Genomic DNA, 15,211 nt, shown 5'->3' with positions numbered 1-15,211 from the left:
TGCCTGCCTTCCAGAGTGCCCTCCCAGAGCTCCGAGACTGGAGTGTGCAGCCCTCCATGCAAATTTCCAGGTACTGTGACTTAGCTCTCTTCAGACTTGCCCCTCCCTTCTGTCCCCTCCCTCTCCACAGCCAGCGCCTCACGCACCTCTTATGGATCTTCTCCTCCAGGTTCTCAGCACAGAATGCTTTGACTTCATAGTCCACACCACAGGCCTGTGGAGGAGGCAGAGCTGACCCCAGGGCCTTGGAAGAGGCAGGGTCTCCAGGGCACAGCCAGCCTGCACTCATTTTACAAACCAGGACACCAGAAGGGATGCTAAGCTCCTGCAGCCCACAACTCCTGGGTATGACGCCAAAGCCTTGTACTCAGCCCCCGGACGGCACTGCCCCCTTCTGCAGCTGCCTACTCCACCAACATTCCCACTGAGCTATTCCTGACTCCACCATCACCAGGAGTCCAGACCAGTGTGTCTAGGTCCTTCTCCCTGGACTCCAGCCTCAGCCCCTTGGCTGTCCTCATCATAGCAGCTGCCCAGAAATGACAGTAGGCAGCCCTGCCCGGGGACACCTACTATATGCAGACCCTGCTCCAGTGTCTCCCCCAGCCCTCTAACAACATGAAAAGACACACCCTGTTATCTCTGCCTGGCAGATAAAGAAATTGCTTTGGAGGTCTGGGGCCTGGGGCACTGCAGGTATGGCTTCTCTCTGAGCCTCCGTTTCCTCTGTGAGGAACAGTGGTGATTGCACCGCCATACAAGGTTGTGAGGCCAGGGGTAGATCCTCAGAACATTTTGGTCCAGTTGCAGCCAATAATAGGATCAGTGAGGGGGACATATCACAGGATGTCAGGGTGAGGCTAACTATATCCGCAACCTGGTCTGAAGAGACTGGTTGACCCAGGAGGGATCAATCAGACCTAGACCATAGGAGTCTCTAACAAGGAGGGTGGTTCTACATGTCCAGCACCTCCCTGGGAGAATGCCAGGGACCTGGGAGCATGACACTCCTGGACCCAGAGAGATGATGCCTTCAGGGGGCACCTACCTTCCCCGTGTCTTCAGGCCCTGGTTGCAACGTCACAGAGCATGGGAGGTTTGGAGGGATCTGTTTAGAAGACAGAATCAGCCATCTGTCACATCTACCACTGTCCCTCCCCGTGTCTCCACATCCCTGACACTCCCACACTCCCACACACACTCATCCAACCAGGGCCCAAGGACAGGACAACTGCCCCCACCAGACTAGGGGACCCTGGAATAGGCTGTATCTCCCCCATCAGAACCGTGCACCATACAGGGCCAGAGGCCCCTCCAGTGAAGACAAGGACTTTTCTTCATCTAAAGGGTTTGGCCCAACCCACTCCTCGCAGCAATGGTTGAGAAAGGTGTTTCCATGATGTCTACTGTGGCTCCTGAAAGATGTCCACACCCTAATCCCCAAATCATGTGACCAATGTTACATTATACAACAAGAGAACTTTGTAGATGTGATCACGGTAAGAACACTGAGATGGGGACAGCATCTGGATTGTCCAGGTGGGCCCAATGTACTCATGAGAGCCATGAGCACAGAAGAGGAAGCTGAAGAGTCTGTGCAAGAGTAAAGGTCAGAGAAAGGCTCAAGGCACCATTGCTGGCTCTGAGGGTGGAGGAAGGGGACCAAGAGCACAGGAGTGTGTGCAGCCTCCCTGGAATGTGAAGCTGGAGAAGCCGAGGGCATGGGCGCTCCCCTAAAGCCTCCAGAAGGGACATGGCCCTGCCCACGCCTTGGTTTTAGCCCCGTGGAAACAGAATGGTAGGTAAGGTCATGAATGTGTGTCATTTTAACTGGTTGGCCACCAATGTGTGGTCACTTGTGACAGCAACCAAAGGAAACTAATACATCTACATGAAAAGATGCTTCTGTGCCCCCCCCCCTCCATTCTCAACCGCTCATGGGACGGGGAAGATGCACAGAATCAGAGACAGAAATTGTGAAATGCGAACCTTGGAATCTCAGAACTGAAAGAAGGCAGGACAGAGAGGTACAGCCCCTACACCCCCACCCCACCCCCGGGAGCTGGGTCGACACTGGGCATACTGGCAACCAACCTGAGGGGGAACACCTTGTCACAACCCAGGGCTCTTTCTCTTCAGCCACCTCTGGGCCCCCCTTTCTCCCGCCAGTGACCCAGGCTTGGGAAGGTCCGAGGAATAGCCCAGAGGTAAAGGTGACACCCCCAGCAGTGGCCGGAGAAGAGACACTTACCAGGTAGTGTAAGTGACAGTGCCCCAGGTCCCAGCGTACCCTGGGGAACTGGGTGACACAGAGCGGCTGCCCCCGCTGCCCCCATGTGCCCACCCTGAGCGCTTCCTGGAGGCGGCCCCTCTGGACCGGGGCCCGGGTGGGGCTGGCAGTCCCTGACCTCAAAGGTGAAGGGGTAGGCGTGCTCGCCCAGCTTCTTGATAAGGCGCTCCTGCAGCCGCGTCAGGGGCTTCTTGTCCTCGGGGGCCGGCGGGAAGGACTGCACGTTGGCCACAAACAGGTCTTTGCGAAAGGTCAGGCCCAGGACGTCCAGGTCCTCCCGGCCATAGCGGAAGGCGCAGGTCAGTGTCACATAGACTGTGGGGAGCAAGAAGCACTAAGGAGGGGCCAGGAGGGCCGCACCCACCCACCCACCCCCGAGAGTGTCGACTGGAGGCCACAGGCTTGTCCCAAGCTCCCATGGAGCGGGCGGGCTCTGTCCCTTGGAGGGGCTGTTACTCAAGACCTGGAAGGATGGCCCATGGCTGGCCCCCAGGAGGAAGTAGGGCTGCCTGCTCAGCCAGCTCCATCCTCCCCATCCCACTCTCATGTGTGAGGGTCACAGGTCATGGACTGTTTGATGGGGTCAGGGGCTGGCAGAGCACGAGAAGCAAGTGCAGGGCAGGGGCCAGGACACAGGGTCTCAGCCCAGCCCAGCCCCTGCCCTGCCTCCCTGCTGGCTGGGCACAATCTCTTCCGCTTTCTCCTCTGTGAAAGAAGACCCTAACTCCTGCCCTCTCGGCACCCCAGCCTTGTCACCATCATGACACAGTATAAGAAAAGTACTCGGGTGCTGATAAGGTCTTCTAGCCTGGGCATGGGCAGGGCTGCCCAAGCTGGAGGAGGCAAGAGCACCTATGTGGGAGCTTGCAGAACGGGACCAGTGAGATGGGCAGGGAGGGGCAGTTAGATTAGCCAATATCCTGCCTGGCAGTCAGGAAGACCCTGGCTGAGGTTGGTGGGAAGAAACCCTGGCAGGTGCAGGGTGGGCCACAACCTACCTCTCCTCTCCTTGAGATACTCAGGATCCACCAGAACCACACCATCTGGAGGAGACAGAGAGTGAGCAGACCCTCCCAACTTGGCCTCCCTCCCCAACACCCACCCATACCAGCCACCTCTCCTTCCAAAAGCATAGGAAATCGGAAGGCCAGCAGTAGTGGGTGGCACTCTACTGCCCAGTCTTTTCCCGACTGTGCCCACCCTCTGTCCACCCAGAATGCCCAACAGCCCAGCCATTGACTTTGGGCAGGCTACTTCATTTGTGTTTCTTCATTTGTTTCTTAAGAATACTGTGGGTCTGAAACCTGTAGGCCAGGTACACTTTGAAATTCAGAAGTTCTGAATTGTAGTGAGGCAATATGATACATGTTCTGTATTTTAGATACTTCTCCCTGTGGGATGGACACCTGCTAGGGAAGCCAGGAATACCTCTGCAGGGAAGCACAGATAAAGTCACATGCCATGTAACTTTTCAGAGGACCCCACTTAGAAGGCGGTCCCTTGAGATAATACTACCTAGTGACACAGTGGTTGTCTTAGTTTGTGTGTATGCACACTATAACACCCCACAATGACGAGATCACATAGTGATGCCCTTCTCAGAACATGTCCCCATCGTGAAGTGACACGTAAGACTAACGAAGGCCTCACATCAGTTCAGCCTCAGTTTGATGATAGATGAACTCGATATCAAAGTTAGTTGAGAACAGAGTTATGTTTTCGGAGCATTCTAGATTTGGGATCTGTGGATCCGGGACTGTGATCCACGCGAGGACAAGTGGGTGGTCTGTGTCAATGTGCACAGGTGTGAAATGTGTCATGTGTGGACAGTGCTTAGAGCCCAGCACACATGAGCATGACAGAGGGTATGGAATGTGTCCTGATGTCCCTCTCCAGCCCGTTTCTTAAAGTGGAGTGCCCAGCTGGACACAGAGGACATTTTCTTGGCCCAGCACTCCAGGAGGCCAGGAGCATTGGCTCGGGGTCATCTCCTTGCCTGGCATCCCCAGCCCATCTCTCCCTAAACCTTCTCTCACTCTCCACCCACTCTGAGACACTACCCACCCAAGCCCATGTCACCCCCACAGCCAACCCTTTGGGAATCTCAGATGACTTAACGGGAAGTAAGTGGAAGGCCAAAGTCCAGCCCATCCTGGGCAGGTCCTGGGGACAGCTGGTCAGTGCATGCCCAACTCATCCCCCACCCTATCCAGGCATCTTCCTTCTGTTCGTGGTGATGTGTCCTTTGTGTTATGTCCTGCACTGGACACCAGGGCTCAGTGGATAATCAGTACATAGGGAGCCCCAGTGAGGGCAGCTCACCCCACCAGGGGTGTCATGAAAGGCTCCCTAGGGAGAGAGGCTGGAGCCAGGTCTCAAAGGACAAGCAAGGATTATCTACTGGATGACTAAGGGATAGGCCAAGGCAGGCAGAGGAAGGCATGGCTTTGAGGCCTGGGAGCAGATACTGGAGGCAGGGGAAGGTCATAAATATCCCATTGGGCCAGGCACGGTGGCATAGGCCTACAATCCCAGCAACTTGGGAGGCTGAAGCAAAAGGATTGCAAGTTCAAGGCCAGCCTCAGCAAGTTAGCAAGATCCTCAGCAACTTATGGAGACCTTGTCTCAAAATAAAAACTAAAGAGCACTGGGGATATAACACAGGTAAAGTCCTCCTGGGTTCAATCCCCAGTGTTCACACCCATGAAAAAAGACAAATGTCCCTGATTCAGGCCAGGTTTGAACCAGCATCCAGGTTTGATGGGGAACATAGGGAGGATATTATCTGATCAAGCCAGAGGAAAACGTCATGATGGGCAAAGCATTTCTTACTGTGTGTCATGCGATCAACCCTGGACAGCACCCCAGAACCCTCTGGGTCCCCACAGAACAAAGTAGGTGCTCTGTAAACACCTGCTGGACAGCTCTCAGGTGACTGCATGTTCTGGGGAGCTGGTCCCCTCCTGCCCTTGCCCTCCTCCAGCCTCTGCTGCTGTCCTCAACAGGGCTGCTCAGCTCTGAGCTCACAGAGTCCTCTAGAAATAATGGCCCAAAGTTGATCACAGGCTCTCAGGGGCCAGTTCAGGGAGAAGATGCAATTGGCAGGAGGAAGCACTGAGCCTCCGAAGACACCAAACACAGCCCCCAGACCTGGCTTAGGAGGAAGAGTGGAGTCATTCTGCCCCAGGACATAAAGGGTGAGGTCTGGATTGAGCTGGCCTCCCAGAAGCTGCCGGGCCTGTTCACACTCCTCTGGCACAGGGGTCCCTGTGTCTGCAAGGAATTGCCCCTGGTGAGCTGAAACCTGCCCCTCTATGAACCCTGCTCTTGGCTCAGGAGCCACACAGGTCCTCCCTGACCTCTGGTCCCAGGACAGCCCCTGGAGACAAGAGCAAAGAGGTGATATGGTTTAAATATGAGGTGTCCCCTGGCCAGGCACTGTATTCAGTGACTCGGGAAATCGCAAGTTCAAGGCCAGCCTCAGCAACTTAACGAGGCCCTGCTCAAAATTTTTTTAGACCCTGTCTAAAAAAAAGAAAAAAAGGGTCTAGGGATGTGGCTCAGTGGTTAAGCATCACTAGGTGCAATGCTGGGTACCAAAAAAAGAGAGAGAGAAAGGGGCGGGGGTGGGGGGACAGGAGGTAGCCCCATCAAAGCTCATGTATTAGACAATGCGAGAAAGTTTAGATGGAAATGATTGAACTGTGAGAACCTTGACCTAACCACTGACCGGGATCAACTGGGTGGGAACTGCAGGGTAGTGGAGTGTGGCTGGAGGAGGTAAGTGACTAGGGATATCCCTTTGGGGTATATTTTCTCTCTCTTTCTCTCCCCCTTTCCTTCCTGATGCCGTATCCTGAGCTGCTCTCTTCCTGCACACCTTTGCACCAGGATGTTCCACCTCTCCTTGGGCCCAGAGCCAGGGAGTCAGCCATCTATGGATGGAGACCTCTGAAACTGTGAGTGCCAAATAAACATTTCCTCCTCTAACGTTGTTCTTGTCAGGTCTTTCGGTCACTGACCAAAACAAGAGGCCACGTTCTCTGGGGCTAGTTCCAAGCAGCAGAACATCCCAGCTTCTTCGCCTAGCCTCGGCCTTATGCAGTTTCCATCCCCCACACTCACAACCTGTTAGCTCCGTGGGCATTACTTTGTTCATGTCCTTCTTAAAACAAAACAAAACAAACAAAAAAAGCTACCTATCTGGCCTCACTTTGTTTATTCATAAAATGGGGGTGATTCTGGGCTTCTCTCCCTTCCCTTGTGGGAAAAGAGACAATGAGCCCAGGGATCTTCTAACAAGAGCAGTGGCTCTTTTTAAAAAATATGTATTTTTTTAGTTGTAAATGGACACAATACCTTTACTTTATTTATTTTTGTTATTCTTTTTGTTTTTTGGAGGGTACTGGGTTTGAACTCGACCACTGAGCCACACCCCCAGCCCTATTTTTTATTTTATTTAGAGACAGGGTCTCACTGAGTTGCTTAGCACCTCGCTTTTGCTGAGGCTGGCTTTGAACTTGCAATCCTCTTGTCTCTGCCTCCCAAACCGCTGGGATCACAGGCATGTGCCACCATGCCCGGCTATTTATTTATTTTTATGTGGTGCTGAGGATGGAACCTAGTGCCTCACACATATTAGGCAAACGCTCCACCACTGAGCCACAACCCCAGCCTGAGCAGTAGTTCTTAACCAGGAGTGATGTGCCCCTTAAGGGGTCACTTGGCAAATCTAAGGTTGTTTTTGATCATTGTAACTGGAGTGTGGGGTATTCCTGGCACTCAGTGGGCAGAGGCCAGGGATGCTGCCAATCACCCTGCAACACTCAGGACAGAGTCCACCAACAAAGAGTTATCTGAACCAAGATGTCAACAGGGCTGAGTGTGGGAAACACTGAACCTGAGTAAGACCTTGGAAGGTGACTTCAGCCACCTACCCGGCCTCTGGTAGGACCCACAGGTACACAGACCTCAAAAAGGTTTCTCTCTCCCTCCCTCTCCTACCCTATGCCCTCAGAAGGCAACAAGAACAAAGGGTTTCTGCAGAGGCCCAGTTGGGGCCTCTCCCTACTTAGCTCTGTGACCTGGGGCAAGTCATGAAGCCTCTCACGTATCTCCTTCTCCTCTTCCAGAAAAACAAAGATAACTACTCTCACTGTAGCTGCATAGTAAGCCTTGACGTCATTGCCCTTATCCACCACCCAACATCAGGATTCTTTCCCAGTTTCTCACGTCTGTCCCTCCCACAGCTCCCTGAGTGGCTTCACTTGAAAATAGCTGCTCAGAAGAAGCTGCACGCCCTCTGGAGACCTGAGGGCTCTCCCTGGAGCTCTAGGCAAATCCCACCAACCCGGCTCCTTCCCTGCCCTCCAGGACTCACCCACAGGGTCCACAAGGTCGATGTGGTCCACAAAGTCCCGCTTTCCCAGGTAGACGGTGAGCTGGGGAGGAGAGGCAGGGGTGCATTAGAAGGCAGGGGCAGGAGGGCACAGGCCCTGGAGCAAACCTTGGGATTTGCTAAGATTCAGACACCCAACCCCAACCCTTATTCAAATCACAGTGGATCAGGCCTGGGTGGCACATGCCTGTAATCACCTGTATCTCAGCTACTGGGGAGGCTTAGATAAGAATCACAAGTTCAGCTGGGTGTGGTGGCTCACACCTGTAATCCCAGCAACTCAGGAGTCTGAGGCAGGAGGATCACAAGCTCAACAATTTATCCAAACCCGTCTCCAAATATTAAAAAAAAAAAAAAAATTAAAAGGTTTGGAGATGAGGCTAGGGTTGTGGCTCAGTGGTAGAGCACTGGCACGTGCAAGGCCCTGGGCTCGATCCTCAGCACCACAAAAAATAAAGATATTGTGTCCAGCTACAACTAAAAAATAAATATTAATGGAAAAAAAAGGTTTGAAGATGTAGTTTAGGGGTAGAGCATTTGCTTAGAAAGCAGGAGGCCCAGTGTTCAATCCCCAGCACCTCAAAAGAAAATTTTAAAAATCACCAAGGGACTTGTAGACCTGCCCCAGCCTTAATGCTAAGAATAGCAAATCCCTGCAAAGCTTTAAAAGCAACTCATCTCCAAAAACTCGATGAAGGAGTTATTTGTTCCCATTTTACAGATTAGGCCACTGAGGCCTAGAGAGGTCTTCATGCCACGTAACCATTGAGAGAGGAGGAGCCATGGCAAAGCAAGCAGCCGGGGGCAGTGCTGGGGTATGAGGGAGGTAGGGGCCTGGGTAGGGCCCCAGGGGCACTGACACTGGTCCTGTGCTCTCCAACTGCTCCTCCCAGTGCAGCCCGGCAGAGAGCCACTTAGATGAGCAAAGGCAGCTTCCACCCAGTAACCAGCCTGCGGGAAGGACCTGCATGCCAGAGTTCCAGTGGCCCAGAGACGAACCCCGAGCACCATCCTAGAAGTTCCTGCTCCTCAGCAATCCCTCAGTCCCGGTGATTCCACCCCCATCGTATTTCTCAGATCCCTCCCTCTCCATCCCCACAGACTCCGTTGCCTAGGGGACTTGCTAGATAGCCCCCCTGCTCTAAGCTCTGGGCTGCTCTCCCCTCCTTAGCTGACTGGTTCTTGTAAAATGCACATCTAACCATGCCACTTCTGAAAACTGAGAAACCTCAGCGCCCAGAGATAAGGATGACAAATGGCTTTCATTCCAAGTGCCAACTCTGATGGATTGGTGGAGGCTGCCCAGGGGCCTGGATTGAAAGAAATGCAAAATAAATCCTGGCACAGCGGGAAAGGGCGAAAAGGGAGGGGTGATGTCTGCTGTGGGCACCGAAGGGGGATGTGGACGTGCACGTGGCTATTTGCCACCCAGGCCAGGGGTCAAGCTCCAAAGCCCAGCCACAGGACTCCCGTGACCCCACCCTGCAGCTGCCCCTGCCTCCGCTCCTGCTCCATCTCCGCACCCCAGGACTCAGCTGCCAGATGCCCCCTATGCCCTCCCAAGTCATGTTCCTGCCTTCCTTTCACTTCACCTTGCCTGGAAATGTGTCCCTTCTAGAGGAATCTGTCCCTAACCACCCAGGCTTGGTCCTGTAGCCCCTGGGAATCCCTGGATCTCACACTTGGCACTTCATACGGAAATGATCCATTTCCACGTCTGCCCCACCGTCTGGCTGTGAGCACCGTGCCTGATTCATCTCAGCACACCCAGCCCTGATCCCCACTGGCTCAGCCCAGACCTGGCGTGAAATGAAGCCAGTCATGATATCTGCAGAGCCGAGAGGAAAGCAGGATGGAGCTTGGGGTCTGCGAAGGCCACCTCTCCCCGACCAGAGCTGAGGCTCCCTGAGGTCCAGGCAGAAAGTCCCCCAAAAGGGCCCCTCCCTGTTTGGATGGGGGGCTCCTGAGGACAGAGCTGTGTCACCCTGACAGGAAGCCATGGCTGCTCTGTCCCTGGGAGGTATGCGTTTCCATGGAGACACCATTGCTCCTCTGCCCAGGAAAGGACCTCAAAGTCCGGGCTCTGGGAGGAGCTGGGTCAGCCTGCCCGACTCACCTTTCCATTGGGGCTCGCCTTCTTGAACACTCTGTGGAGAGAAAGAGAGGTGAAGCCAGGGTTAGCACAGCCCCCAGGGGTGCTGCAGGCCATCCCCACGCCCAGTGCAGATGTGCCCTGGAGAGACTTGCAGGCACTTGGAGAGGCCAGGCAGTGCCCAGTGCCATCAGCTGTTGCCATCTGTACCCGACCTCCATTTAAGCCACAGTGGTTGCCATTACAGTCCTCAGGCCACCCATTGGTCACACAGCAGATGAAGGGAACCTCGCAATGTGAGATGTCCCAGCTCACACACAGGTGAAGCCTCAAGGGCCCGTAGGGTCCCTCACCCATCTCCTGCCTCCCTGCTCCTTGCTGCTCTTCAAACCCACCAGGGTGATTCCTGCCTCAGGACCTTTGCTCTAGCACCTTCCCCTGCGCACAGGATGCTCGCCCAGACATCGACCAGCCCAGCCCCACTTCAGCCTGCGCCTCCCCTACAACCCTCCCCTCGCTCTGCTTTTCCTCCTCCCACATCATCGCTGTGACCTGCTACATAATTTCCTTGTGCACTCCATGCTGGCCTGTCCACTCTCCTGGCATGCCTGCATCCCAAGGTCAGGGATCTTTGCCTCTTCTGCCCAGGCTCACATCCCAGGTGCCCACAATGGCACCCCTAACTGCTGGTCCCAGCGGCAAGCCTAGAAACACCAACTGAAGAGTGCAGGAATGAGTGGGTGAAGAAAGGAACTGCCGCAGGCGACTGAGACCCAGGGTGACCCCGCAGAGCGCCGGGCATCAGGTAGTGACAGACCCCCAACTCCTCAAACGCGCCGCATGCGTCCAGAGCTCCTGCTGCCCATTCCCCCGCAGTGTCCAGGCCACCTGGTCCCCCCCACCGACTCTTGGTCACACAGCAGAACTTCACACAGCCCAGAACGTCTCAGGGTAACTTTGGGAAGGGAAAAGAGGAAAGAGAGAGACCCAGAGATGAGAGGTGTTAGAGGAAAGAGGGAGACAGGAAGAGACGAAGAGAGGACAGGGACATGGGCGTGAAGTAAGAGATGGAACAGAGACAGAGAGATGGTCAAAAGCAGAGAGCAAGTCCACAGGGGGCTGAGAGGGACACCAGTCACCTAACCCCCAGCTGGAAGCCCAGGCAAAGGCCACCTCATCCCAACGCGGTGGCTCCTCCTCTGGGGGCCGGGGATGGCTCTGTATGGCCTCTGTAGTCCTGGCCCCTGTTCGTCCTCTGCTCACTTCCGGGCCCCCAGGGACCACTGAGGGGTCAGAGCATCGCTTTATACGCCCTCCCCCGCTCCCCAGGAGCCCCAGGCTCTCCCCTCCTCACCAATATTTATCAGTGTTGGGAGTGTGAAGATGCCACAGTTGGCAGGGGTGTGATAATTGCTCAAGTGAGAAAAAATACAGATCACATGGTTTGAACCAGCAGCTCCCAAGCCAGGAGGGACTAGGCCTGCAGAGGAGACCAGAAAAGTGGCACAGTCCGCAGGGAACTCAGCTGTTTCCAGAAACCTCTGTCTTTCTCTACACCTAGGAAACCCAGGGTCTGAGGGAAAGGAGAAGCCACACACCCCTCAGGGCACAAATAACTGAGCCAGGGAAAGCCAGTCCGTGACTGATGGGAAGGATAAGAGGTACCCAGCGGCACCCAAGCCAGGCTGGGAGGAGCAGTACTCAAGAAGGCAGGGAGAAAGAGAAGAAGGAGCTAGCATTTCTTGAGTACCTAATTATTTCTCATAATGGCCCTGTGAAATGGAGATGATAACCCTCCTTTTATAAATAATTAACTTGAGACTCAGAGAGATGCAGTAATTTGCCCAGGAGCACACAGCAAACAAGGGACTAGATCAGGATCCAGACCTAATTCTGTCGGCCTGCCTCCAGAGGCTGGGTGCTTTATATCCAGCCCCGCTGTTTCCCAAAGCAGGTGTTTTTATCAACATGAGGAATAACAGAAGAGAGGGGAAATGAGGACAGGAAAGGGGAAGGGAAGAAGAAATAAAAGGGTGAGTGGGGGTGAGAGGCAGAGTGGAGTGACCAGGGGCAGGAAGCACAGCCAGCAGTGGGGACTGTCCTGGCTCTCAGTCAGCATGGGGCCACCTCCCTCAGGAAGCAGGACTCAGCTTCCTAAAACAACAGCAGCTGCTCTCATTCCCTGAGTGCATGTTTGTTATGGCCTGGACATCTCCAGGGATGTTTCCCAGAACACGGCTGAACTTCACGACATTCCCATTTCAGAGATGCGGAAATTAAGGATTAGAGAGGCGACTCACAGTCTGTCTCCAGAGCCCACGTCCCACCCCCTCCTTCACACCACCAAGCCCTCCCCCAAACTCCTCCAGCTTCCCACTCCCAACACCATCAGAAAAGAGGCCCCTGTGGGGTGATCCCAGTCTCCCAGGACCCCACAGTGCGACACCACACAGACCACTCTGCTGCCTGTTTCCAAGAACACAAGCTGGCGGTTAAAGCCAAACCCCAGGCCGGGTGCCCTGCCTGGGATCCTAGAGGCTTGGAAGGCTGAGGCGGGAGGATCGAAGGTTCGAAGCCGGCCTCAGCAACTTTGCGAGGCTATAAGCAACCTAGTGACACCCCGACTCAAAAAATAAAATAAAATAAAATAAAATAAAAAGGGCTGGGGATGTGGCTCAGTGGTTAAGCGCCCATGAGTTCAATTCCTGGCACACACACACAAAAAAAAGAAAAGATAAAAAAGAAAAAGAAACCAACCCCAGGTTGTGGGAGACTGGGCTTGGTCCCCCCCAAGTCCCCTCTGCCCCTCAGCCTGATCCATAGCTAGAGCAAGTACCCCTCCTCCTTTTCTGGCTGACCAAGGCTCACTGCAGACAGGAACGGAAATCCAACTGAGGGTAGCGCAAGAAAAGGAGGAGGGGTACTACAAGGAGACAAGACTCTCACAAGGATGCGCAGGCAGGCCGCACGGGGGCTGCACCCAGAAACCGGGAAGCCATGGGCTCTCAGGCGGTCGCTCCCTCTCTCCACCTCTCCTCCTGGGGCTGCATGTGCTCCCAGCTCCACGGCTGTCGGGGCGGCGGCTCCATTGTCTCTGTGGACCCGTGTCTCTGCTTACTCAGGGTTTTTCTGTTCCTCCATCCTTTTGGCTGCATGTGACTCACACCCCAACCCTGTTCCTACTCTGCCTCTTGCTCAGCTTCCCGCTCCTAACTGGCTGGGTGGCCCCATTCCAAATCGGTTAGCAATTGGTTAGCTTTGGTCAGGTATCTCACCCCTGGGCCAATCAGCCATGCCCAGGATGTGTCACATGGTCCACGAGGTAATGAGCAGAAGAGGGTCTGGTGAGGTAGATTTTCCAAACCAGGGGTTACGCCCACTACCAGATAGTGAAATCAACCCAAGAGAATTTTGGTTTTTTAATGAACCAGAATAGAATAGAATAGAATACAGGCAGGAAGGATAAACAGATATGGCCATATTCACCAATATTCAGGTCCCCTCTAAAGCTGGGCCGAAGAAGTTCTGGCCAATGATGCAGGAGAAGTGTCACATGTCACTTCCAGGCAGATGCATTTAAATTTCAGTACATGAATCTCCATGCCCCTTATATTCATTTTCTATGGCTGCAATGAAAAATAACCACAACTTTGGGGGCTTAGAACAGTATAAATTTATAACCTCTCAGTTCTGCAGTTCAAAAGTTCAAAATGGGTCTCACTAGGTTAAAATCAAGGTATTGGCAGGTTTGTTTCTGGAGACCTTTGGGTGAATCTGTTCCTTGCCCTTTGCAGCTTCTGGGGGCCGCCCACACTCCCTGCCTCCTGGCCTCCTTCCTCCACCTTTAAAGTCAATAAAAGTGGTGGAGTTCTCACACTGCATCACTCCGACTTCCTCTTCGGCTCCCTCATCCCCTTTTAAACATTCTTAGTATTACACTGAGCCCATCTGAATAATCTAGAATAATCTCCCTCTTGTAGGTCAATAGTTTAGCAACCTTAATTCTACCTGCAAGGGTCATAACTCTTTGTCATGCAACATAACCCATCCCCGGCTCATCAGACCTTCCAGTGTCCCTTTGGGCCTGTCAGGGAAAGGGCTACACCACAATGGACCCAGATGAAGTACTTTTTAAGACAGATTACCCAACAAATAGAACTTATAATTCTGTATGGTATGACTAAGCAATAGAATATAATACAGCACTGAAATTATGCTCTCATCTTTCATAATGCAGGGAAATGACTAAAATAGAATGTTAAGCAGAATAAATCTGGAATCAAAATAGAAACAGAATATTTAGCATCAAATTCAACTTTTTTTTTTTTTTTTTTTTTTTTTTTTGGTGCTGGGTATTGAACCCAGATCCTTGTATATGAGAAGCAAGCACTCTACCAACTGAACTATATTCCCAGCCCTTTAAACTCAACTTTATATTCAATAAATACCCAAGAGAAAGAATGAGAAAACATGTTGTTAAGATGACAATATTCAAATTGATTTATGAAGACCCACATTAATCTATAAATTCAATGTGATCTTTATCAAAACAACAGCTGGATTTTTGCAGAAATTTGTAAACTGATCCTAAAATTCACATGGAAATGCAAGGGACCCAGAACAGCTAAAACAATCTTGGAAAAAAAAATAGAACAAATTTAGAAGACTCACATGTCCTCACTTCAAAACTTAATGCAAAGGTACAGTAACCAAAACTGTATGGTATTTGCATATGAACATATAGATCAATAAAAGAGAAATGAGAGTTCAGAAAAAATTACATCTATTTATGATCAACTGATTGTGTGTGTGTGCATGTGCACGCGCTCACGCACACACACACGGGATTGAACCCAGGAGCATTTTACCACTGGACTACATCCTCATCCCTTTTTTATTTTTTATTTTGGGACAGGGTCTTTTAAGTTGCCATAGCTGAGCTTGAACTTGCAATCCTTTTGCCTCAGCCTCCTGAGCAGCTAGTATTATAGGCATACGCCACTGTGCCTGGCCAGTCCATTGATTTTAACAAGGAAGCCAACACAAGTCAATAAGGAAAGAACAGTCTTTTCAACAAATGATAACGGTACAACTGGATATTCACCTGCAAGAGAATGAAGTTAGACCCTTACCTCACACCATATATAAAAATTAGATCAAAATAGATAAAGACTTAAGTGTAAAAATCACAACTACAAAATTCTTGGATGAAACCATAGGGTAAATCTTCATTTCCTTGGATTAGGCAATGATTTCTTAGATATGATACCAAAAGGACAAGCAACTAAAGAAAAGATAGATAAAATTAAAACTTTGGGGCTACAAAGGTCATTATCAAGAAAGTGAAAAGACAACTTGTAGAATAGAGAAAATATTTTCAAATAATGGTTATGAAAGGGTCTTAATAGGATATATACAGAACTACTACAAT

General features: G+C 52.1%; 1 protein-coding gene across 4 annotated transcripts in view; it reads right to left on the bottom strand.

Moving 5' to 3' along the window:
* Arrb1 (arrestin beta 1) overlaps positions 1-15,211 on the bottom strand; it is a 77,608-nt gene that overhangs the window by 13,120 nt on the left and 49,277 nt on the right. For 2 of the 4 annotated variants that reach the window (XM_076846630.1, XM_076846631.1), the window contains exons 1-7: positions 12,727-12,848; positions 9,805-9,835; positions 7,671-7,731; positions 3,289-3,333; positions 2,409-2,605; positions 1,049-1,108; positions 147-214 (exon numbers count right to left, since the gene is read on the bottom strand). In XM_076846630.1, coding sequence (XP_076702745.1) covers positions 147-214; positions 1,049-1,108; positions 2,409-2,605; positions 3,289-3,333; positions 7,671-7,731; positions 9,805-9,835; positions 12,727-12,779 — 515 coding nt within the window. In that variant the 5' untranslated portion in view covers positions 12,780-12,848. Of the gene's footprint in view, positions 1-146; positions 215-1,048; positions 1,109-2,408; positions 2,606-3,288; positions 3,334-7,670; positions 7,732-9,804; positions 9,836-12,726; positions 12,849-15,211 lie in introns of those variants that run through there. The other 2 variants (XM_076846632.1, XM_076846633.1) reach the window with 1 other exon arrangement.

This window comes from Callospermophilus lateralis, chromosome 2, assembly GCF_048772815.1.
Source record: "Callospermophilus lateralis isolate mCalLat2 chromosome 2, mCalLat2.hap1, whole genome shotgun sequence".
NCBI classification, from domain to species: Eukaryota; Metazoa; Chordata; class Mammalia; order Rodentia; family Sciuridae; genus Callospermophilus; species Callospermophilus lateralis.
This window is presented reverse-complemented; position numbering and strand designations above follow the sequence as displayed.